The sequence below is a fragment of the Mycena indigotica genome (assembly GCF_014461135.1).
Source record: "Mycena indigotica strain 171206Taipei chromosome Unknown Mind.scaff0005, whole genome shotgun sequence".
Classification (NCBI taxonomy): domain Eukaryota; kingdom Fungi; phylum Basidiomycota; class Agaricomycetes; order Agaricales; family Mycenaceae; genus Mycena; species Mycena indigotica.
The window spans coordinates 1801282-1827539 of NW_023503004.1; the positions used below are offsets into that span (position 1 = coordinate 1801282).

At 45.6% G+C, this 26258-nt stretch overlaps 1 protein-coding gene across 1 annotated transcript; it reads left to right on the plus strand.

Moving 5' to 3' along the window:
• Positions 1 to 5348: 5348 nt before the first annotated feature.
• Positions 5349 to 7398, plus strand: MIND_00580000 (Cytochrome P450; the record flags this gene model as incomplete). Its single annotated transcript, XM_037362560.1, has 10 exons — positions 5349 to 5438; positions 5490 to 5738; positions 5789 to 5954; positions 6010 to 6093; positions 6140 to 6236; positions 6288 to 6414; positions 6461 to 6574; positions 6628 to 6802; positions 6854 to 6967; positions 7022 to 7398. The coding sequence occupies 10 exons, from the start codon at positions 5349 to 5351 to the stop codon at positions 7396 to 7398; spliced, it is 1593 nt and encodes a 530-aa protein (XP_037220481.1).
• Between the last annotated feature and the right edge of the window lie 18860 nt (positions 7399 to 26258).

Sequence of the window (26258 nt, forward strand, 5' to 3'; positions counted from 1 at the left end):
CCAGCCGTCTCAATCGATCCATCTATACAGAGTGTGGTCTTATGTAAAATTTCTGTGGGCGGACTGCCCGCTCGCGAGGTTGTCTTGGATCCCAAGTCTTTCTGCCGGTTGATATTGAAGTCGCCAATTCTGTGAAAAGAGCCGTTTTCGGAGCTCCTGTTGTTACTGAGCTCATTATAGAATCCTCCCCACCTCCACATTGACGATTTTGGCCATTCCTCGTCCCGGAATTCGATTCCCATTTGTGCCATCGCCTGCACACAATACTCGGAGCTTCTCGTTGGATTCCATATTGGCACTGCTCGGGGGCCTTGCGGAGAGCAGCTCGTTGAAGGAGCTCGAGGTCAGATTGAAAGTGACGGAAATCAAGGTACGTCCGGCCTTATTCCGCCAGTGCTGTTCCTGAATCCCTGGCAAGGATAACGGATTCGAATTTGATTTCGAATTATTCAAACGAGATGATGGGTAAGTCGGTCTCTACCATTAACTCGTTTCTCAAATCACACTGGCAGACGATCTGTGCGTATAGACGGTACATGGATTATCACGCCCGTCCCTTGGATCTGACCTCTTTAGAAATTCGCGTCGAAACCGCTGACATTCTCCGATTTCCGCATTATTTTGGTATCGAGATTTGCGCAGACGGCGAGGTCATTACAGAGCACACGATAAAGGGCGCGCCAGACTCATTTCCTAGCGTGATTGTCCTCCCTCCGACGCTGTGAGTTCTCTTACTGTGCCACCATGATGTCTGATCCGGGCACCAGTTGTCTTAAACCAGACTCTGAGCATCGACTCTGCCTCGTTCGACGACCGTGGCCATTCAAATCTTGGTTTTGGCCCTTCAAGACTACGATTCACTTTGAGCCATTTACCATGGCTGAGCTCAGAACGGCTCTTGACGAGCTGCAGCCATCGAACCATCAAGTCTGGCACTCGCTCGCCGGCCTTCCACAACTGAGCTTGTCTTTGGTGCGCCGTCCTCAATATCAGGACCTCGTTGACTGAGAAATGCGCAGCGTTGGGAGAACCTGACAGAAGTTTTATATCAAGCGCAACAAATTGTTTCGTCGCGAGCGCACATTCTCGATCGATTGGGCCGTTCCCGCGCAATATTTGAACGACTTCTCGAATGGGGTGGCGCAGTGGCCGAGGTGAGCGTCGTCCACAGCGTCAAATGGTTTTGCGAATGACACTGTTAAGCTAGACTCCCGAGCTAAGACGATCGTTTCCTGTCTCCAGCAGCTTCACAAGGTATGTATTGCATGACGACGCCGCATCTTTTTCCACTGCAATGACGATGATTTTAGACCATCTCAGGCATGGAAGAGTGTGACGAGCGAATCTTGCAACTCATAGAAAGCATGCTTCATTTCATGAGTTACATAGAACAACTGGAAGACATCCAAGATGCCGAGCACCTCGGTACACGTATGCAAACCATTGCTCCCGAGGTCAAGGAGGTGGCGAACTTTGTCCGGCAGTATGAGACACAAGGTGCCGAACAGTCTATACACGTGGACCGCTGACCGATTAGCCTGCAGGACCTCGCCTTTTTGCAGCACGAGGTGAAATGGCACGGTACGAAAAGCTCGAGAAGCGCTTCAAGCGCTGGACCGCGACTTTCCTCAACAAGCTCGGCGTTGATGCCTACATCAAAGTGAAGTCAATAGAACGGATATTCCGCGAGCAGAGTGATCTTCGTGAGCCATACAACACATATTTGTGTATTCAACAACATTCCCTAGTGAACAAAGTTGGTTACGACATTCTGAATCGGATTCGCCCTGAAAAAATCAATCGCTCTCGACCGATTGACCCGTGCCTGCCAGGCACCCGCGTACGCCTGCTCCAAGAAATTCAAAATTGGATTCAAGACGCGAATGCGCCCAACATTCTGTGGGTCAAAGGCTATCCTGGCTCAGGGAAGACGTGTCTTGCTCGATCAACGATTGACCTGTGCAAAAAGCTGCGTCCAGGCGTCAACTTTGGCGCCGCCGTCTTTGTCGAACGCGACAAGGCGGATATGACGGCCGTATCGACGATAATCAGAGACCTATCCGCCCAATTAGGTCAACAGGAGAAATTCCGCGCAGCCCTGATGCGGCAGACGCATTTGGGGAGCGCGGATTTCGATCCCGCCATCACTAGCATTGCAGACTTATTCGTTTGCCTCCTTGAGGCGCCACTCCCGTGCCATGGCGAGAGAAGGTGCATCGCCCCCGCTTGTCGTTGTCATCGATGCTTTGGATGAATGTGGGGGGTTGGATGGCCCGACGCGCGAGGAAGATCTTGGGCAGTTCCTCCAAGCGCTTCGAGGCATTACGACATTACCCAGCAGCATCCGCTTCATTGTCACTAGCCGCGATGAAAACAGAATCGCCTACACATTCACGGCAGATATCGCAAAAATTGTCGACCTCCAACTACAGGATTCGCAGACGGACGTCGAACTGTTCCTCCACCACAAGCTCGAAAAGCTCGCGCTAAGATACCACGTTCCGGACTGGCCATCGACCGCGCATGTTAAAAAGCTAAGCGAGAAGGCCGCAGGTCTGTTCGTCTGGGCGGCCACTCTCATTCAGTTCATCGACGAGCCCAATCCAGACGACAAGCTGAATGGACTGTTGTCCGGAAGGCTATTGATACGCGGAAGCATTAACAAGCTCTATCGGCTGATTATCTGCAGCGCGTTCTGCACGAAGGATCAATGGGAACCCCCTAGTTCCACTTTCCTCCGCGAGCTAGACCGGCTTGTCGGAGCAATCGTCACGAGTACACATATTCTGACTAGAGATAGTCCCCTATTTGGCATGCTCCGTGTTCGTCAACAAACAATCGACCTCTTCGCTGAAAAGATGCGCCCTCTTCTCGTCCTGGATGGAGGTGCTCCGCCCGGTTGCCTCAGCTTCAAACACCAATCGTTTATCGACTTTCTCGTGTATGCAGAGGAATGCCCATCGGAGTTCCGCATTCGTCCAGCGGATATCCGCAAAAAAATTTCATACACTATGCTCGACTTTCTCTGCAATAACCTGATATTCAACAGCACAAAGATCACTTCGTCGCGTAAGACTAATCGTCACCGGCAACAAAGTCGCTCTCGCTTTCCGGCAGAGCTTGTCTATGCATCTCAATACTGGGCTGACACTCTGCCCACGATGTTGGAAGGGACACACAACGCCATCTTGACTCGGATGTGGGATATGCTGCAGCATAAATTCTTGTTTTGGCTGGAAGTCATGAGTTTGTGCGACGAAATGCCGGCCGCAAGACAACAATTGCAGCGAGCGACCCGAAAATTTGTGGTCAATGTGCGTCTGTCGATTTCACGTCATCTTTCGAACTTCATGTCTGAATTTAGGGTCAACCGTCTCCGCTGGTCCTCCAGCTGCAGTGCTTTCTCAACGACGCGCTTAAATTCGTTGGGAAGTTCCGTCGCTGCATTGAAAAGAGTGCGCCGCACATCTATCTTTCCGCGATGACATTCGAATCGGTGACGACGACGACCTCTCAAATACATGAAGTCTACCACCCTCTGATCACGTCCTGTGCCACAATCGTTATCCCCACACTTGAGACCTTTCGCGAAGGTCGACAAGAGGTTGCAGCAGGGAATGTATTTGTCGCCCATGACGCCGAGGAAGCTCAGTACTTTGAGGGCCACGGAGACGACATAACGGCAGTCGCATTCATCCAGGACGGACTGATTGTGTCAGCGTCTTATGACTCAACGATTCGTTTCTGGGACTCGCTATCCGGCGCGCCGACGCTCAAGCCTATTGACGGACACCATCTCAACTCGGTTTCCTGCCTCTGCGTCTCAGCAGATAGCACGCTTCTCGCTTCTGGCTGTGAAGATGGACGTGTCGCAGTCTGGAATCTGACGATAGACAACGCCAAGGCACCCTGGTCCAGTTTGCAGGAGTTCGAGGCGCCATCGTCCGCCACTCCGGTAACCGCGATTGCAATCTCACCAGACTCAACTATTGTGGTTGTTGGATACAAGGACGGCTATGTGCGCTTCCGCAGCATGACAACAAGCCAGAGAATTCGACGAGCATTTCGTCACGGACCGGCCCCCCGTCTTAATGTGACTGCACTGGCGTTTGTGGGTTCTGAATACATCGTGTCAGCATCAAAAGACGGGACGATCTGGAAGCATCACCTATACGGTCGCAGCGACCCGCTGTGCAAGTCTAAGAAGGCTGACGACGACTCGGAGTCGAACCGGCGTCCATTCCATGCATTAGCGACCTTCGATTCGGTGATTGCCGCTGCAAGTGGACGGTCCGTATATCGTGCCCGCTTCTCGTCCGAAATCTGTGAAAGTCCTTTGGAAAAGTTGTGGGAGGCTAATTCTGGCTACGTTGAGGCGCTCGCGCTACACGGAACCCACCTGGCCATCGCGAGCGAGTCGAAGATCCATCTCATGAACATCGACACAGGGATCGAGCTATTGATGCGTCCTCTCGAGGGCCATGCCGATGCTGTCCTCTCGTTGGCCTTCTCTTCGGATGGAAACCAGCTGGTCTCTGGCTCGGCTCGACCCGAACGGTCAATCCGGGTTTGGGATGTCCAAATTCATGCTGACCGGGAGGATGGGGGCTCTAGCTTGACGCATGGCGGTTTCCCTGATGGGTCTCGCCTTCAGCAGCGCGAAGGATGGATCATCGGCAAACGCGGAGACCGCTTGCTGTATGTTCCCGATGGATGGCGAAAACGGTTATGCTGGGGCCGGACGCTGGCGGTGATGGACGGGAGGCCGTCGACTACTGTTACGCTCCGTCCCGAGCTCAGTGGTCGTCACTGGTGTCGATGTTTCAAACGCGTAGCATCTCATGTTTAGTCGAGTCTTGCGGCAATCAGCGTCAATGCATCATTATGTCCGATCATTTGAGTAAACATCAGGGTGACACGTCATCATCGCCTCTCAATCCGAACTATCATGGATGTCGCAAACCGGCCTTCAAAATGTCCCCACGCCTTGTTAACGCCCTGCGAATTCTCGCTACATATATGGGGGCGCTCACACAGTCCCTATCGTCTTCCTAAGCTGACACCAGCTGGAGTGCGTCATCGGCCCGTGGCTCGTTTTCAAGTTTCCGCGCTCACTGTATCCAGGTCGGAGCAATACCGAAGGAACTCGCTGCCGGTGTATCGAGCAACATATCTATCTTCTTCCCTCTTCTCCTGGAAATCGGGACCCCGGTCGGGAAACGCGGGTCAAGCCACACGCTTATTTGGGCCGCGCATTTAGTCGGGCGGTGAGAGAAGTTTATCGTGTGAGTGACAGCTCTCAAATACCGCCAGGCGTGTCGCCTGTCTCCATTCTATCTTCTCTGCCCATGGACAGTGTGGACCTCCAGACACCCTTGCTCGTTGCCCTCGTTCTGAGCGGCGCATTTCTGCTCTCTCGCTCTCGGCTTCGGGAATGGGTGCGTTGCGCACGACGTTATCTAACTCGAGGCTCACGGTGCCATCCTCAGGAGAAAGACAAGCGAACTCCAGCGGTGGCTAGTGCCTCCAGCGACCCGCTCTCGTACTACGTCGCCGTGTATCGATTTCTCAGAGGCGCTCGCAGCATGGTAGCCAATGCTTATGCGAAGGATCCGACCGGCGTATTTCGCTTCGCTCGGCCGTTTCGGTGGGAGTACGTGGCGAATGGGGCCCATCGTGTCCTCGAGGCAGCTGGGGTGCCAGAAGAGATATTGAGCTTCCAAGCGGCTGCCGGAGAAGTGCGTCACGCTGCTCTCACTTTGGTCTGTGCTGACTATCCACGTGCTAGTCGCTACAGATTGAGTGGACAATGGGCAAGCCAATCCAGGACGACCCATGGCATGTTTCCGCCGTGCGAACGAGTTTAACCCGCAATCTCAGCCGGTGTTTCCCCGAGGTCCGCGACGAAATCGTCCATGCGTTCCAGGACGTCTTAGCCCTACGGACGACTGGTGGTGAGTCTACGCTTTTCCAATGGTTGCGGAGCTCTAAGCCCCCCCTTCATTAAAGAATGGGAAACAGTTACTGTTCTCCCCACGATGATGAAGGTCGTCTCCCGTACCAGTAACCGGCTCTTCGTCGGTCTACCTCTTTGTGAATTCCCATACAATGATTATGATTGGGCTACTCACTTTCCTAGGTCGTAACCCCGAATACATCAACCTAAGTATCGACTACACGGTCTCGGTTTTTTCACGAGGATCTATCATTGCTCTCTTTCCCGACTTCATGAAGCGGTGAGCGGAAGTTGTGTGGCCCCATCCCTCGCCTATTTAACGCTTATCAAGATTTGTATCTCCTATCCTTTCCTCCAAGAATAGCTCTCTACGCTATGCACTCAAGTTCTTGGGGCCTATCCTCGAAGAGCGCATAGATGCGGAAAAGCGATACGGGAAAGACCGTCCAGACCGGCCTGTGCGTGTCAGTTTTGCGATCGCAGATTTGAGTCTAACGGCTATAGAACGACCTAATTTCGTGGCTTCTTGACTACGCTCCCGAACACGAGCTCACACCCCCGGCATTAACCTTACGCATTTTGGCTATCAACATGGCTGCAATTCACACGTCTTCCACGGTAGGCTTAGTATCGGCCTTTACCATTGTTCTCGTCTCTTATCGTTATTATAGACACTGGCGTCGGCGTTATTCGACCTAGCCGCACATCCGGAACATATCGATGCGATGCGCGAGGAGGCAGAGCAGGTCATCGAGGCGGAAGGGTGGTCGAAGGCAGCATTGAACAACATGCATAAGATCGACAGTTTCCTACGCGAAAGCCAGCGTCTAAGCGGGACTGGGGCGGGTATGCCGATCTTTTTCTGTTCTCCGTATACCACTGATCAGCACCACCTAGTTGCGATGTCGCGTAAGGTTGTCGCCCCGGACGGGTTCACGTTTTCAGACGGCACAACTATCCCGCATGGTGCTTTTCTCAGCTTTGCGGGACTGAGCTCACACACAGACCCGGGTAACTCGCAGTTCACGTCTCTCCCTATATATGACTGATTTATCCCTTGTGCAGCACACTACGAAAACTCATCCGAATTTGACGGGTTCCGATTCTCCCGCATGCGCGAGGAGGGTCCTGTCAATGGCAACGGCAAACGACGCGGTGTCATCGACAACGACGATGATGATACTTCACCCAAGGTGTTCAACCGGCAGATGGTTGCGACCACACCAGAACACATCGTCTTTGGCCACGGTCGCCACGCATGTCCAGGACGCTTCTTCGCTGCAACGGAGCTCAAGGCGATGCTGGCGCATATCCTGATCGAGTATGATATCGAAGCACTTGTGCCTGGTGAAGCGGGTCGCCCGAAAGACCTCGAGTTTGGTGTTCTGAGGATGCCCAGCTCTACAGGAGCAATGCGAATCAGGAAGAGGATGATTGACTAGACTATTGCTGGAGATCCGACAGAAGCAATAAGTAGATGTTGACGCGGCCGGGCACGATCTGTATTGTTTGTGAACTTGAACGAGATTCATTTCTTTTTGAAGGAGAACTATGGTTCAAGTACATCAGCAAAACCCACAGATTCTTATTTTCCTATATAATCTCCACTTTATGCCTTTACATTGGAATAAAATCTACAGGAAAAGAATGCAATCTCTTGCAGGAGAAGATAAATGCTCATATGCCTAGCTCAGATATGGCTGGATATTTTATTCTCCTATCAACTATTTTATCATGTTATATTCCAACGTCAAGTAAAATATTTGAATACAAGCTACTATGTACACCACAAATGGGTTTCCACCTGGTCATAAGCTGCAAATTATATGTGGGACAGGTATTGTTGACAGCTGGTGGCCAGCATGGGACAAGCTGGAATCCAGCTCTTGTCTCAAATGGATTCAGCTTGTGGCCAGGTCAAGCTGGCCACCAGGTGACACACTGACAGGATTTGTGGGTGCCAGCAATATATCTAGCTTTCATCTAGCTTCTTAGACAGGCATAAAAAAGAGAATTAAAAAAAATGTTTTAATTTTGGTACGATAAAATACACTAAATTATGCCTCAGTCCCTTCCGACCCAGGTACTGAGCTCGCTGCATCCATCGCTGCTGCGTCAATTACATCAGCAACCTCCTGCTGAACGGTCGCACCATCGTTATCAGTGATCTCGTAGTTGTTGGTGCCATGGGTATTGCGATCATTGGTAAGGATGTGCCGAAATGCTCTAAAACAGATGGGGAAGATCAGTCGGAGTCGGTGTAGACAGCGGACACATACCGAGCGGTAAGACGGGCCTCTCCCTTGGCCTGCTCCCGGATAGAAGTAAGATATGTGTCGACCTTGTTCCAGAAATTGATGTTGTCGCGTTGATAATACTGCAAGAAGACGTCGCGCTGAATGGGAGATCAGCCGAGAGCAAGAGTGGCGGGAATATACATACCATCAGTAGATATAATGACAGATTACAATGTAGCATAACACTCAAGAATCTCTACAGGCATTGGTACATTACCTGCCTCAGCATGAATAGGAACCACTCTCTCAACTGCATCCTCCAAGTCCAGGGTACTATCCTTTTCTCTCCCTCACTATCCTCGTTGTCATCATCGTCCAGATTTCCTGGCCCATGGTCTTCATCTTCCACTTTACCATCCTGCTCCCCCATCTCAGGGACCTCTTTACGGTCGTTGACAGCAGAAGGAGGTTGCTCAGGAACATCAGGGTTGATAAATGTGTGCTCTGGCAGAGACACTTCCTCTGGCTCGCGAGCAATAGCTGGCTCTGCTTCGACCGGGACGTCAACTCGAAAGTGACCGACACCACATCCTCGATAGCGCATGACCATATCGCGGTCAGGAAACCTAATCAAATGAGACAATACTGCAACTGAGCACAGAACTCACGGGTTAACAGAATACCATTCCCAATCCTCACCTTCATCTAACCCTTCTTGTTGTAATTCCGCTTACCATAGCGAACTCCGGGCGGATCATTCAGCCCCTGCTGACTGATCCCAGTCAGAACATTGTAGAATATAGTAGAATATTCATAGGTAGTATAAATCCTGTATACTACTCTACCCAATAGCATTGGATTCTCTTTCCTCTCACTCTCATTTCTTCCACAGGTTATGGGCCCCGGTAACCTGAACTGAATGACGCACCAGCTCCATCCACTCCGCCGCTCATCACGCATCATGACGACATCACCTGTCTCCCATCTAGACGCACTCGCGTCCACCGACTCGCGTTCTTCAACCAGCCCGGAGACACCACCCAAGCCGCAACTTGGGCAGGTAACGGATCGGCAGGCTGCACCCTCGTCGCCGCTCGCGGCACGGTAATGGTGTTTGTGGTCCCAAAGGAGAAATGCAAAAAATCGGCCAAAAAGGGAAAGAGGAGGGAAAAGAAAAAGGAGAATTCTCAGTTTATAATGTATCTAGCTAGGGAATTACACCAATTCTCACTGAAATTCCGCGTAAATATTGATGACATCATCGCGCTTATGTGTACTGATATAGATCTGATGGCAGCTCCGGCCATGAGGCAATCTGATAACACACCTTGTCTGCTTCCCTCACTCACTATGGCCGGCTCTCCTGACCATAACTATTGGGATAATGTGGATGATTTGGACTTTTCTCAGATTGATGATGCCTCTGTCTCTGGACAGCTTCCAGTAGAACAATCAGTTCAAAATGCCCCTATGGCCTCTTTTGAGCAAAGCAGCCAATTAGGAGCTCAAGGTATGTTATTCCCCATGTCTAATCATTTAGATATATTGATTATCATCTAGGACCCACATCTGGTATGTCTCAGATAGCTGTTTGTTATGATTTATTCTCTTTTCTGATTTATTTGATTTTAGCACCACAAAAAATCATTCAAGCTGCTTTCAGCCAGGGGCACTTTATACCAGGCACTGATGGTAAGTCTTCTGAGCTAATTCTCCCATCTGATCTACTGATCCTCTGCACAGTTCCTACTTCTGATACTTCTTCCAGTATGTAAAATATGATCTTTTAGTATAACCTACTTATTAAATTTTAATAGCTATTTTCCTCCATAGTGAACTGTCTGGAAATGTAGAAAATCCTACAAGTATGTTTTTTTTGTGACAAAATAAATTATCTCTTATATGTTTCCCCCTATAGCAACATGTATGTTGGTTACTATTCTCTTAAGCTACTCTCAATATTCTGGTAGTTTCTGATAATCCTGCTGTAGCCTCTTCAGGTGTTATCTTTGTGGATGAAAGCTATAGTAAGTAATATACCTAAAGAAATAAGGAATTTAATTGTTAAAAACTTAATAGAGCCTTCAGCTAAAAAAGGCCGCCCTCCTAAAGAAAAATCTTCAGATAAACATAATGAAGAGCCACATATATCTGCCTCATCTTCCCAAAGACATCATCCTTATAGTGGTCCACATGTAAGTCATTCTATATTTAATAGTGCTTAATTTTTAAATAATAACAGCGCTCTTGGGGTGGCAGACAAAATAGCAGTCAGCCTCCAGTAGTACTTTTAACAGATTCTGGTGGACCTAGACGTCAAAGAACATTAGAAGAGTGGGGAAATCCTACTTCTTCTTCTCCATCTGTACAGATTCAGTCTACTGCACCTTTAGGTTCACAACCTACAGCAGTTGATTTTACAGGAGCATATATACAGAAGCTGACTGAAGGTCCAAGAGTAGAATATGTGATTCCAGAACATGATGCAAATCAATCACTAAATAGTGATTACATTGATTTCAATCATCCCACAGAGCAGTTAGGAGAAGGTCAAGGTGAAGAGGATAATGATAGTGATGATGATAATGATGATCATAATGAATCATCATCTAAACGACGTCCTCTCCCCCCTTCAGTTCTAGATGCCTATACACATTTCAAGAAACACAGTGCAGATAAACTTTATGGACTAGGAACATTTTGGGTTCCCCAGAAGTGTACTTATTTCTTATTGCATGGCAAGAATAAACCAGATGCAACAGCAATATACAATCCAAGATTATTCTACTGGGATCCTGAACGGCTATTAAATGGACTCAATTGTCCAAACTGTTCTAGCAAACTACAGCGTCATCAGTATATAAGACCCCGATGTGTTGTCGATTTTGAAAATAACTTTTATTTGGTTGGATATCGCTATCTCTGTCCAAATTGTGTTAACCCATCAAGTGGAAAGACAACTGTCACCTTCAATAGCTGGGATCCTAGAATTATAGCTATGCTATCTCCTGAATTGCAAGATTCTTTTCCAGCATACTTAAGTCATTGGTCTGCTATTGCCAAGCCAGTCTTTGAAATGATGCGGACATGTTTCCAGTATGGACTAGGCTCCAAGCAATTTTCCAACAGCTTACAGGTTCTGCACCGATTATATTATGATCGTCTACACTGTCAATATCTTGATGGAATCTTGTCATGGCTTAAGGAACATCATAATGATCGTCCTAAATTTACTGCATTTAGCAGCTTTGATGATGCCAAAGGCTATGGAGGGTTTATTCCAAGTGCACCATGGCTAGGAATGATGTACAATACATATATTGAACAGCACCGTGTTGCTATGGATCAACAAGCTGCCATGAAAAATCTCAGGATTGGCCAAATGGACCATAGTTATAAGGTTACAAAACAGATCATGAAAATCAATGGAGAATCAGTATTCTCTGCCACCTTGACTGTAGCCAATGAAGATGCAGAAGCCCGTGTATTAGCTTTTGTTGCAACTAGCTCACATGCTGATTTTAAATCTGCTCTGCAAAAAGTGCATAAGAATCTGGATCTTTATGGATTATCTCAACCAGAATTCATGTTTGTTGATAATGTAGGAGCAGATAAGAAGTTTTTGGAAGGAATCTTTCCATCCTTAACCAAAGATGTTCAAGCTGTTGGAAAATATGCAGACAAAGAAGCATATACTTTACCAACTGATGTCAAAGTCTTTATCAATTCAACTACCTCAGAGATCACTGATACAATTGCTGGGATTATCCAGGATTTGAATACTGAGAATGCAGAGGACAAACTTGTTGTAGGATTTGATATGGAATGGGATGTTTCTCCTGGAAAGAAAACATCAACTGCTATTATTCAGCTTGCTTATAAAAAAATCTGTATATATTCTGCAGGTTTCCCGTCTTGGAGGCACATTACCTCAGGCCTTGTGCAATTTTATGGCTAGTCCACAGATTCTCAAAGCAGGAAAGTCAGTTGTAGCTGATTTGAAGAAGTTGGCTGCAGAATTGCAGGATTAGCAAAAGGTCTTCGAATTATAGCAGATGCACGTATAGGCCTGGCTGAGCTTTGTGCACGAACATTAGGCAAGCAGCTTGAAAAACCAGATCATATCAGAGTCAGCAAAGATTGGTCTAAACATGTTTTATCAGAAGAGCAAAAACAGTATGCAGCATGTGATGCATATGTTTCTCTAGAAATTTACCAAAAACTAAATAGTGGTACCCTGCGGGCTCGAATTCCAGAGAAAGCAATATCAGGAACACCTGTTTCCATCTATAATGCTGATGATGTTTTGATTGCCCATGGGAAAATTTCAACAGAGACATCAAACATTGCTCATGCTTCTCCACTTACAGCAACACGGATGAGAATCACTATTCAACAAGTTTTAGTACCAGGTGCCCTAATGACTATGCATCATAACAAGTCCTTTGGAAGTATGGGATCTACTCCATTTGATGTGATCTATCCTAGAAATCGCATCTATACCAGGACTGAAGAAGAGCTTAGTCTACCTGCTGAACCAGGTCCATTATCATCATCCTCAAATCAAGCACAAAGTATTCTAGATCTTTACAACTCATTCATGCAGGATGGTGTTGATTTTGCTGAGGAAGCAAATGAACTTCGAGAAGAGCTAGAAAACCAGCCATATCATAATGACACAGATGATAGTGACTTCCAGGATATAGACCATGATGCAGCACGTGCAGCTCTGGCTATGCTTGCACATCCTGATTTTGACAGCTGGTCAGAAGAAATCAAAAGTAGGATTTTGATGGATGTTTTCCATGCTATGGCTAGAGTTAAGGTTCGAAAGGATCACTCATTACGTTGGAAATACTTGATTGCTCTTCGAGATGCTTTTCTTATTCCAGTTCCAGAGGATAAGGCATTAATTGAAGCTTTTCTCAAGACAAAGAATAAGACATGGGATGAAATGTTACGCACAAACCCAAGTTGGCTCTGGAAACACTGCAGACGGATTGTACCACCTCCAAAGCAGCTTCATACAGCTGTTGGAAAAGTATACTCAACATATGGACCTCTCAAATGTGCTAAAACTGGACTGCCATTATTTAATGCTGCAGCTTGGCATGAAGCAACTAAGATTTTGAAGGCAATCTTACTTGGCTGGATATCTGACCCACCTGGATATACATTTTATATACAGATGGGCATAGATGTTAAAGACAATGCAAATCTACCTCTTTTCCGGTGCTTTCGTGGTACAAACTATGCTGAAGGTGCAATTCATCACTCTTTACGTGAGCGAATGCCAAAATCTGGTGCTTCTATACAGCATGCTGCATGTCGTGTCAGAGATTATGTCTTTATACATAATCTGGTTGTAGGCACTTTAAATCGCACTGGCAAGCAATACAAAGGGCACTACAATGTTGAAGTTTATGACAGGTTACAAGCATTATTGGAGGAGCCTGCTATTAGACTTTATATTCCTGATGCACCTTTATTACGTGGCTGGATCAATGGTACTCTTTATCAGCCAAGTTCTGAAAGTATTGGTATTTTGCCTGTTGAGGACATAGTTAGGCAGTCTGCAGCCATGCTGAAATACAACTCTAGTATAGATGGAAAGTTTGCACATTCCTATCTAGCTGCTCAGCAGGGAACTAAATATGCTGTAATATCAGTGCACTCCACTGAGGAAAAGCTTCATTTCAATAATCTGATGACAAGTTCAACATCTTTCAAACCTATAGGTGGGACACCAAATTAGCATGAGGGTGTACTAGAATGGAATGCATCAGCAGATGGTAAAACAATTTTTTATAAGGTATGTTACAGCTTAATTTATAACTTTACCTTTCTTAAATAGTATCAATATAGCTTCCTGAGCATTTAGAGCAATACCATAATAAATGGCTCAGAAAGGCAACTGAAAAGTTGTCTATGGCTCAGGCACTTCCTGCCTTACAAGCATTACAGACAGAGCATCGAGATCCCAGCCGAGCATCTGGAGCAAAAATTATTCCAGCAGAGCGACTCAATATAGAGCCTGTCCAATATAGTGGTCTGATCAAGCCTGCATCCTCTACTCAGTCTGTTAGGCCCTTATTAGAAAAAGGTCCAGACTTTCAGACAGATCTTCCTGATGATTTTATGCAACTTGATCCAACACTTCTTGATAATTTTCCCTTATGGGAGAAATTTGTTCAAAATGCTGAAACTAGTGCAATCAATCAGACAGAATCTTTTAATAACTCAGGTCCCTCTTCATCTACTATATACAATGCACAGCAAAACCAGGCTACAGATTTTCTAGCTCTCCCAGATATCTCAGATAAACAGTCTGGAACTTCTCAGAAGAGAACATATGGAGAAATGGCATCTAGTTCTTCTGCTCAATTTATGGCATCTAGTTCTTCTACTCAATTTATCTTTGAGAGGCCTAAAGACAAACAGAGTAAAGGCAGACGACGGAAGTGTTATAAGTGTCAAAGTCCAAATTGCCCTGGTGGATCTTCCTGTGCCAGTCCTTGTGCTGATTGTCAAAGACTTGATTGTCCAGGTCGTAGCAGTTCACATCCTAACATACCCTGTAGTTCTCAGGGTGGATTCAGTATTTTGTAAACTTTGTATTATTTCAATATTAAATATTATTTTTGCTTGACCATCATTTATTATCTTAGTGTATGATTTATCTTTATTGAAATACAGACTAGTTCAGTTCAGATAAGTGAATTTTGTATGATATATAGCTTGAATTGTAATAAATTATACTGAGAAAGTGTAGTATTTTACATTTATTAGACTTAACCAAGTCAGATCAAACATTTATATCATATCTGACAGTCCCATCACACATATTTACCTATATATCACTGAGAAACTGCCTTCTATAGGGTATAGTTGTGTATATTTTACACCTATTATACTTCAAACAAGTCAGATCAGCCATTTGCACAAGAGATCACACTGCCATCACATAGATCACACAACTATCACTCGATTTATAGGCCCATCAATTATTGATTGGGACCGGCTCCTGGGGTCACTTCCAAATTGGGCCTGTCTCTTTTGGGACATGCCTAATCGGGCCTGTCCCTTTTAGGACATGCCTAATCGGGCCTATCCCTTTTGGGAGATGCCTAATTAGGCATGTCTCTTTTGGGAGATACCAAATGGGGACAAATGTCACCACAAACACCATTACCGTGCCCCACTCCATTACCGTGCCCCACTCGGCACGGTAATGGTGTTTGTGGTCCCAAAGGAGAAATGCAAAAAATCGGCCAAAAAGGGAAAGAGGAGGGAAAAGAAAAAGGAGAATTCTCAGTTTATAATGTATCTAGCTAGGGAATTACACCAATTCTCACTGAAATTCCGCGTAAATATTGATGACATCATCGCGCTTATGTGTACTGATATAGATCTGATGGCAGCTCCGGCCATGAGGCAATCTGATAACACACCTTGTCTGCTTCCCTCACTCACTATGGCCGGCTCTCCTGACCATAACTATTGGGATAATGTGGATGATTTGGACTTTTCTCAGATTGATGATGCCTCTGTCTCTGGACAGCTTCCAGTAGAACAATCAGTTCAAAATGCCCCTATGGCCTCTTTTGAGCAAAGCAGCCAATTAGGAGCTCAAGGTATGTTATTCCCCATGTCTAATCATTTAGATATATTGATTATCATCTAGGACCCACATCTGGTATGTCTCAGATAGCTGTTTGTTATGATTTATTCTCTTTTCTGATTTATTTGATTTTAGCACCACAAAAAATCATTCAAGCTGCTTTCAGCCAGGGGCACTTTATACCAGGCACTGATGGTAAGTCTTCTGAGCTAATTCTCCCATCTGATCTACTGATCCTCTGCACAGTTCCTACTTCTGATACTTCTTCCAGTATGTAAAATATGATCTTTTAGTATAACCTACTTATTAAATTTTAATAGCTATTTTCCTCCATAGTGAACTGTCTGGAAATGTAGAAAATCCTACAAGTATTTTTTTTGTGACAAAATAAATTATCTCTTATATGTTTCCCCCTATAGCAACATGTATGTTGGTTACTATTCTCTTAAGCTACTCTCAATATTCTGGTAGTTTCTGATAATCCTGCTGTAGCCTCTTCAGGTGTTATCTTTGTGGATGAAAGCTATAGTAAGTAATATACCTAAAGAAATAAGGAATTTAATTGTTAAAAACTTAATAGAGCCTTCAGCTAAAAAAAGGCCGCCCTCCTAAAGAAAAATCTTCAGATAAACATAATGAAGAGCCACATATATCTGCCTCATCTTCCCAAAGACATCATCCTTATAGTGGTCCACATGTAAGTCATTCTATATTTAATAGTGCTTAATTTTTAAATAATAACAGCGCTCTTGGGGTGGCAGACAAAATAGCAGTCAGCCTCCAGTAGTACTTTTAACAGATTCTGGTGGACCTAGACGTCAAAGAACATTAGAAGAGTGGGGAAATCCTACTTCTTCTTCTCCATCTGTACAGATTCAGTCTACTGCACCTTTAGGTTCACAACCTACAGCAGTTGATTTTACAGGAGCATATATACAGAAGCTGACTGAAGGTCCAAGAGTAGAATATGTGATTCCAGAACATGATGCAAATCAATCACTAAATAGTGATTACATTGATTTCAATCATCCCACAGAGCAGTTAGGAGAAGGTCAAGGTGAAGAGGATAATGATAGTGATGATGATAATGATGATCATAATGAATCATCATCTAAACGACGTCCTCTCCCCCTTCAGTTCTAGATGCCTATACACATTTCAAGAAACACAGTGCAGATAAACTTTATGGACTAGGAACATTTTGGGTTCCCCAGAAGTGTACTTATTTCTTATTGCATGGCAAGAATAAACCAGATGCAACAGCAATATACAATCCAAGATTATTCTACTGGGATCCTGAACGGCTATTAAATGGACTCAATTGTCCAAACTGTTCTAGCAAACTACAGCGTCATCAGTATATAAGACCCCGATGTGTTGTCGATTTTGAAAATAACTTTTATTTGGTTGGATATCGCTATCTCTGTCCAAATTGTGTTAACCCATCAAGTGGAAAGACAACTGTCACCTTCAATAGCTGGGATCCTAGAATTATAGCTATGCTATCTCCTGAATTGCAAGATTCTTTTCCAGCATACTTAAGTCATTGGTCTGCTATTGCCAAGCCAGTCTTTGAAATGATGCGGACATGTTTCCAGTATGGACTAGGCTCCAAGCAATTTTCCAACAGCTTACAGGTTCTGCACCGATTATATTATGATCGTCTACACTGTCAATATCTTGATGGAATCTTGTCATGGCTTAAGGAACATCATAATGATCGTCCTAAATTTACTGCATTTAGCAGCTTTGATGATGCCAAAGGCTATGGAGGGTTTATTCCAAGTGCACCATGGCTAGGAATGATGTACAATACATATATTGAACAGCACCGTGTTGCTATGGATCAACAAGCTGCCATGAAAAATCTCAGGATTGGCCAAATGGACCATAGTTATAAGGTTACAAAACAGATCATGAAAATCAATGGAGAATCAGTATTCTCTGCCACCTTGACTGTAGCCAATGAAGATGCAGAAGCCCGTGTATTAGCTTTTGTTGCAACTAGCTCACATGCTGATTTTAAATCTGCTCTGCAAAAAGTGCATAAGAATCTGGATCTTTATGGATTATCTCAACCAGAATTCATGTTTGTTGATAATGTAGGAGCAGATAAGAAGTTTTTGGAAGGAATCTTTCCATCCTTAACCAAAGATGTTCAAGCTGTTGGAAAATATGCAGACAAAGAAGCATATACTTTACCAACTGATGTCAAAGTCTTTATCAATTCAACTACCTCAGAGATCACTGATACAATTGCTGGGATTATCCAGGATTTGAATACTGAGAATGCAGAGGACAAACTTGTTGTAGGATTTGATATGGAATGGGATGTTTCTCCTGGAAAGAAAACATCAACTGCTATTATTCAGCTTGCTTATAAAAAAATCTGTATATATTCTGCAGGTTTCCCGTCTTGGAGGCACATTACCTCAGGCCTTGTGCAATTTTATGGCTAGTCCACAGATTCTCAAAGCAGGAAAGTCAGTTGTAGCTGATTTGAAGAAGTTGGCTGCAGAATTGCAGGATTAGCAAAAGGTCTTCGAATTATAGCAGATGCACGTATAGGCCTGGCTGAGCTTTGTGCACGAACATTAGGCAAGCAGCTTGAAAAACCAGATCATATCAGAGTCAGCAAAGATTGGTCTAAACATGTTTTATCAGAAGAGCAAAAACAGTATGCAGCATGTGATGCATATGTTTCTCTAGAAATTTACCAAAAACTAAATAGTGGTACCCTGGGGCTCGAATTCCAGAGAAAGCAATATCAGGAACACCTGTTTCCATCTATAATGCTGATGATGTTTTGATTGCCCATGGGAAAATTTCAACAGAGACATCAAACATTGCTCATGCTTCTCCACTTACAGCAACACGGATGAGAATCACTATTCAACAAGTTTTAGTACCAGGTGCCCTAATGACTATGCATCATAACAAGTCCCTTGGAAGTATGGGATCTACTCCATTTGATGTGATCTATCCTAGAAATCGCATCTATACCAGGACTGAAGAAGAGCTTAGTCTACCTGCTGAACCAGGTCCATTATCATCATCCTCAAATCAAGCACAAAGTATTCTAGATCTTTACAACTCATTCATGCAGGATGGTGTTGATTTTGCTGAGGAAGCAAATGAACTTCGAGAAGAGCTAGAAAACCAGCCATATCATAATGACACAGATGATAGTGACTTCCAGGATATAGACCATGATGCAGCACGTGCAGCTCTGGCTATGCTTGCACATCCTGATTTTGACAGCTGGTCAGAAGAAATCAAAAGTAGGATTTTGATGGATGTTTTCCATGCTATGGCTAGAGTTAAGGTTCGAAAGGATCACTCATTACGTTGGAAATACTTGATTGCTCTTCGAGATGCTTTTCTTATTCCAGTTCCAGAGGATAAGGCATTAATTGAAGCTTTTCTCAAGACAAAGAATAAGACATGGGATGAAATGTTACGCACAAACCCAAGTTGGCTCTGGAAACACTGCAGACGGATTGTACCACCTCCAAAGCAGCTTCATACAGCTGTTGGAAAAGTATACTCAACATATGGACCTCTCAAATGTGCTAAAACTGGACTGCCATTATTTAATGCTGCAGCTTGGCATGAAGCAACTAAGATTTTGAAGGCAATCTTACTTGGCTGGATATCTGACCCACCTGGATATACATTTTATATACAGATGGGCATAGATGTTAAAGACAATGCAAATCTACCTCTTTTCCGGTGCTTTTCGTGGTACAAACTATGCTGAAGGTGCAATTCATCACTCTTTACGTGAGCGAATGCCAAAATCTGGTGCTTCTATACAGCATGCTGCATGTCGTGTCAGAGATTATGTCTTTATACATAATCTGGTTGTAGGCACTTTAAATCGCACTGGCAAGCAATACAAAGGGCACTACAATGTTGAAGTTTATGACAGGTTACAAGCATTATTGGAGGAGCCTGCTATTAGACTTTATATTCCTGATGCACCTTTATTACGTGGCTGGATCAATGGTACTCTTTATCAGCCAAGTTCTGAAAGTATTGGTATTTTGCCTGTTGAGGACATAGTTAGGCAGTCTGCAGCCATGCTGAAATACAACTCTAGTATAGATGGAAAGTTTGCACATTCCTATCTAGCTGCTCAGCAGGGAACTAAATATGCTGTAATATCAGTGCACTCCACTGAGGAAAAGCTTCATTTCAATAATCTGATGACAAGTTCAACATCTTTCAAACCTATAGGTGGGACACCAAATTAGCATGAGGGTGTACTAGAATGGAATGCATCAGCAGATGGTAAAACAATTTTTTATAAGGTATGTTACAGCTTAATTTATAACTTTACCTTTCTTAAATAGTATCAATATAGCTTCCTGAGCATTTAGAGCAATACCATAATAAATGGCTCAGAAAGGCAACTGAAAAGTTGTCTATGGCTCAGGCACTTCCTGCCTTACAAGCATTACAGACAGAGCATCGAGATCCCAGCCGAGCATCTGGAGCAAAAATTATTCCAGCAGAGCGACTCAATATAGAGCCTGTCCAATATAGTGGTCTGATCAAGCCTGCATCCTCTACTCAGTCTGTTAGGCCCTTATTAGAAAAAGGTCCAGACTTTCAGACAGATCTTCCTGATGATTTTATGCAACTTGATCCAACACTTCTTGATAATTTTCCCTTATGGGAGAAATTTGTTCAAAATGCTGAAACTAGTGCAATCAATCAGACAGAATCTTTTAATAACTCAGGTCCCTCTTCATCTACTATATACAATGCACAGCAAAACCAGGCTACAGATTTTCTAGCTCTCCCAGATATCTCAGATAAACAGTCTGGAACTTCTCAGAAGAGAACATATGGAGAAATGGCATCTAGTTCTTCTGCTCAATTTATGGCATCTAGTTCTTCTACTCAATTTATCTTTGAGAGGCCTAAAGACAAACAGAGTAAAGGCAGACGACGGAAGTGTTATAAGTGTCAAAGTCCAAATTGCCCTGGTGGATCTTCCTGTGCCAGTCCTTGTGCTGATTGTCAAAGACTTGATTGTCCAGGTCGTAGCAGTTCACATCCTAACATACCCTGTAGTTCTCAGGGTGGATTCAGTATTTTGTAAACTTTGTATTATTTCAATATTAAATATTATTTTTGCTTGACCATCATTTATTATCTTAGTGTATGATTTATCTTTATTGAAATACAGACTAGTTCAGTTCAGATAAGTGAATTTTGTATGATATATAGCTTGAATTGTAATAAATTATACTGAGAAAGTGTAGTATTTTACATTTATTAGACTTAACCAAGTCAGATCAAACATTTATATCATATCTGACAGTCCCATCACACATATTTACCTATATATCACTGAGAAACTGCCTTCTATAGGGTATAGTTGTGTATATTTTACACCTATTATACTTCAAACAAGTCAGATCAGCCATTTGCATAAGAGATCACACTGCCATCACATAGATCACACAACTATCACTCGATTTATAGGCCCATCAATTATTGATTGGGACCGGCTCCTGGGGTCACTTCCAAATTGGGCCTGTCTCTTTTGGGACATGCCTAATCGGGCCTGTCCCTTTTAGGACATGCCTAATCGGGCCTATCCCTTTTGGGAGATGCCTAATTAGGCATGTCTCTTTTGGGAGATACCAAATGGGGACAAATGTCACCACAAACACCATTACCGTGCCCCACTCGCGCACCGACTCCACCGCCACGTCACGGCACGGCCATCGGTCCGGACACAGCCCCCCGGACTCCCACGTCCACATGTCTACTGACACGCTCATGCGAGCACCGTCAACGCCGAGCCGCGCTGGCTCTATCTCCTGCCCTGACTCTCGGGCAACCTCTCGGCAACATCGGACACCCACACGGGCATCCAGCCACCCCGCTTCGACAAGCTTCGCCGCCGCGCAGGCATCTCGGGACGCGACAACCACTCGGACATCGCCCCATTCACACCCATCGACATCTTCCGTCCACGCTGACACCGGCAACCGGACACGAACGCCGGCCCACTCGCGGCCAGACCCCCGGCTTACACGAGCACCCTCCGTCCTCGCTTCCACAAGCACACCGGACACGACACTTTTGGCTTCCGGGCAGCGGCCCACGCTAAGCCGAAACTCCTGGGTCCTGGACAGCGGATCCAATGTACATATCACCAACGACAAAGCGCTATTCCACACTTACACGCCACTGTACCGGCACCGCGTTAACGGAATCGGCCAACTGTCAGCAGCGGGAGAAGGCACTGTCCGACTCGCATTCGGCATCGACGGGATAGTCAATACAGTGACTCTGCTCCGAGTCCTGTACCTTCCTTCCTCCCCACACAACATCATTTCACTCGGCAAACTCCATCGCGCTGGACTTTCCAATCGGATCGGATGATGTACTCATCAGTCGCAATGGTCAACGATTCGCGCACTGCCGCAACATCGACGACGTCTACGCCCTTGGCAATGTCTCGCCAATCTGGGCAGCATCAGACAACAACGACAACGACAAGGGGGGTTCAAGATCCGAATCACGGATATAGGGTCGGAAAGTTTTTTTCCGACCCTCTGGGGACCCCCCCCTCCCCCCCTCCCCCCCTCCTGCCATATAGGGTAATATGTTCCCACGATTGGCATCATGTGACCACTGATGCAATCAAAAATTGGCATAAAACATTTAATCTTTGTGAAACTTTTTTTTTTCAAAAAAATTTATATATTTGTATATGTATGTGTGTAGGTATCTATATACCTGGAACCCTTAAATACCCATGGCAGGCCATATCACTATTCAATATGTTCACCTCTCATCCATTACCTGATGATGGCCTGTGATAGGGTGTACTATCCAGGCTCATGGGCCTGAAAGTATATAGATATAAGTATGGGGGTTGTGAACTATAGAAATGAGAGTGTATACACTATATTTTCAGTGTCTTTACACCCATATAAGGCCCAAATCTTTTATATATAAAAAGTTTTTTTTACCCCCCGGGGACCCCCCCCCTCCCCCCTACCCCATGTGCCTGATAAGGATCTTGAACCCCCCTTGGACAACGAGGTTGATTACTACAACCGACCGTCAACACCTCCGGACACACCCCAGGACCAGGGGGAGTCCAATCCCACACCCGCCACACCACCGGCTCAGCGACCGGCGACCCCGCCAACGTCCAACTCGGGTCTAAATCCCCACACCCCGGTCTCCACGGCACCCTCCATTCTCACGCCAATCCCATCACAGGAATCCACTCCGCACCCACCTGCTCCGCGCAAGGAAATCATCGGCGACATCTCAGAGCGCAACATCGTGCTCGGCCCTCGCACCAGCAAATACGCCAAGCCCGGCACCTTCGCCGGCCACGCGCAGGAAGAATCTTTCCTCGACATCGCGCTTACGGCCACATCTGCGTCACCAGCCGCTAACCCGGCACAGTTCCCATCTGTGGCAAATCCTTGCCAAATACCTCCCCAGGCATTCTCCGCCGCTTCGTTCGAGGGGGGAGTGTTGTAATTCCGCTTACCATAGCGAACTCCGGGCGGATCATTCAGCCCCTGCTGACTGATCCCAGTCAGAACATTGTAGAATATAGTAGAATATTCATAGAGTAGTATAAATCTTGCCAAATACCTCCCCAGGCATTCTCTGCCGCTTCGTTCGAGGGGGAGTGTTGTAATTCCGCTTACCATAGCGAACTCCGGGCGGATCATTCAGCCCCTGCTGACTGATCCCAGTCAGAACATTGTAGAATATAGTAGAATATTCATAGGTAGTATAAATCCTGTATACTACTCTACCCAATAGTATTGGATTCTCTTTCCTCTCACTCTCATTTCTTCCACACTTCTTGCTGTAATTGCCCTATGTAGTCAGTCGGAAGGAGTGTGGTTATCTTAGGAGAATGGAAGAAGGGAATCAGGTGGGATGCGCGAATGACCTCGTCTGGATTGATGAAGCTAAAAGCATTGGGGTCGTCATGAGGAAGAAACTGTACACAATACAGTTAATGTCATTTGAAGCAGTCACGTCCATGACTGCTTCGGTTCCAGGCGGTAACGGCGATAGTGATGGCCAGGTCCAGTTCGGGATTTCGGTTCGAACCCGAACCGGACCGGACTGAACACGCGTTCGGCGTTCAGGTTCGGCCAAGGCCGTTTCCGAACCGAACCTGGCCCTCGGTTCGGCCAGGTTCGGCCGTTTTCGGTCAAAAAACGCCGGTTTGGGGCCGGTTCAAACTAGCGTTCGGCGTTCACGTTCGGCAAAATCCCGTTTTGAACCGAACCGGCGGTCCGGCGTTCGGCCGAAAAGGGCCAAGAACCGGACCGAACCGGACTTGGCCATCACTAAACGGCGAACCCACAAAAATTCCATCCGTTTGGTGGCGGCATTGGCTCCAGCAACATTATAGATCACATCAGCATGATAAACACTAATAATTTGAGCATATTGGAAGGGGTGGGTGATGTTGTTTTCGGGAGAGAGGGTCATAGTGTCAGAATGGTAATGAGGGTTGAGTGAGTCTTGAGCACGTCACACGTTGTAAGTGGTGTAGTTGACTCAGAAGACTTTATGTTCGTAAATTCGGTCATTTCGAATAATGACCTCACGACAGTCGGCATCACTGAAGCTTGCAGATTGTTCTGTCAATTCCGGCTCTTGCAATCGACCAAGAAGATGGTCATGCAAACGAGGGAGAAAGTTCTGTGTCTAGATGAGAAGTCTCACAGAAATTGAAAGCAGCATTACCTGGGTAGCTGGGTCTCTGTGATGCTCTGGAAGCCACGATCCCAGTGCAATTGGATTGCTTTTGGAAGCGGCAATGTTGTGATGCTGCTCAGGGCTCGTATATGCTGTAGCGGCAATGCCTTCTCGGGTGGTAACCTATGCAAGTGTTGCGTCAATGACGAGCAACAGAGGGCAGGACACGTACGGGGGCCTTGCTGTTACCTCAAGCCAGTCTCGGGGTTGTCGTCAGGCCAGAGATGGCTGTGGGTTATATTGAAGAAGGTGTCGCGCTTGGAGGGGGAGTTCCAGTCAAAGAACAGCTTGTGCACCCATTTGCGCGGAGCTGGAAGTAGATACATCAGAAAGAAGACAAGTAGCAAGCAGGGGCAGAACACGCACTCCTCGTCTGGTGCGACAAGCAGCGGCTTTTTGCAGAGGACCAGCTCACCGCGCTACCAGACAAAGAAGCTTCAGTGATAGGCGGCTCTCGAGAGCGGGCAACACACCTTGATGTCCTGGATGGTAATAGCACTTTTCCTGGAAGTGACACCTGCTGTTCTTGGCAGCTTTCAAGTTGCTGGAGTGAGCAGCGGGACAAGCACATTGTTGGTCGCACGTGCCATCTCGGTGCTAGGAGTGGTGAGTGGGGAGGGAGCAGAGAGCGGAGCGGACGACAAACCGGAAGAGCAGGAGTTGGGTGGTGGTGGACGGTCAGTAGTGAGGGGAAGGGGGGGAGATGAGGGGAAGAAGCAAAGGAGCGATACACATGTCACACTGGCTGTCAAGAAATTTTATTTTGTTGTACAATTGATGAGGGCTGTCTGAGATTGGACTTAGTCGACATTCAGGTTGGGTGTAGAAAAGGTCTCAATGCACTATTATGGCTAAACCTATAACAATTTGCATACAGTAGGGTTGTTCAATATTCAATTCATAGTGAATTCCTGTTCTTGACTCCTTCTGTCAGTAATGACATAGCGTGATAGGTAATGCCAAGGTGATGTTGCCATTTTTCCCCGTATTAAAGGTGCAGGATTGAATTATGAGGGGTTATTAAAACCGGTTTGAACTCCCAGCCGATTTGGAAACCGGTTTGCAAACAGGGATTGATTAAAATTGCCTAAAATGGCAATTTTTGACCTTTTGAATGATTTTTTGGGCTAGCATATGTATTGACTTGTTCTTTTACACCATTTCTCAAGCTTTCAGGGTACCCCTTGCTATCCTAAGTTATATTCTGTGTTGTCTGTATATGGTGTAACCCTATCACTGATGTGATAGTAACACTTGGAGCCTTTAAAAGACCTCCAGTGACATTAAATGGAGAGTAACAATAGTTGATTAGGATGTTACCTTTATAGCTGTAAGTATAGCTGTTACAGCATGAGCCAAAGTCTGTCTAAAACCAGTGAATTGCCTAATTTTACCACGGGTCACGTGTTTTGAAACAGCACTTTTTCTGGAAATAATTAAAAACAGCGGTTTGAAACAGCTGTTTCGAAACGTGGTTTGAAACACCACTTAAATCCTGCACCCTAACATATTTTACCTCTCTTTATCCCTTATTACCCCAGATGAAATTCTGGGATGATAATGGGAGGTAAACTGGAAAAGTAGGTTTTCCTGATGTCCCTACTCTTGTCGTTCAAGACGAGCAATATGTCACGGATAAGACCCGGCCCGTCCTCTCCGGCGCTGGTGTCGGGCC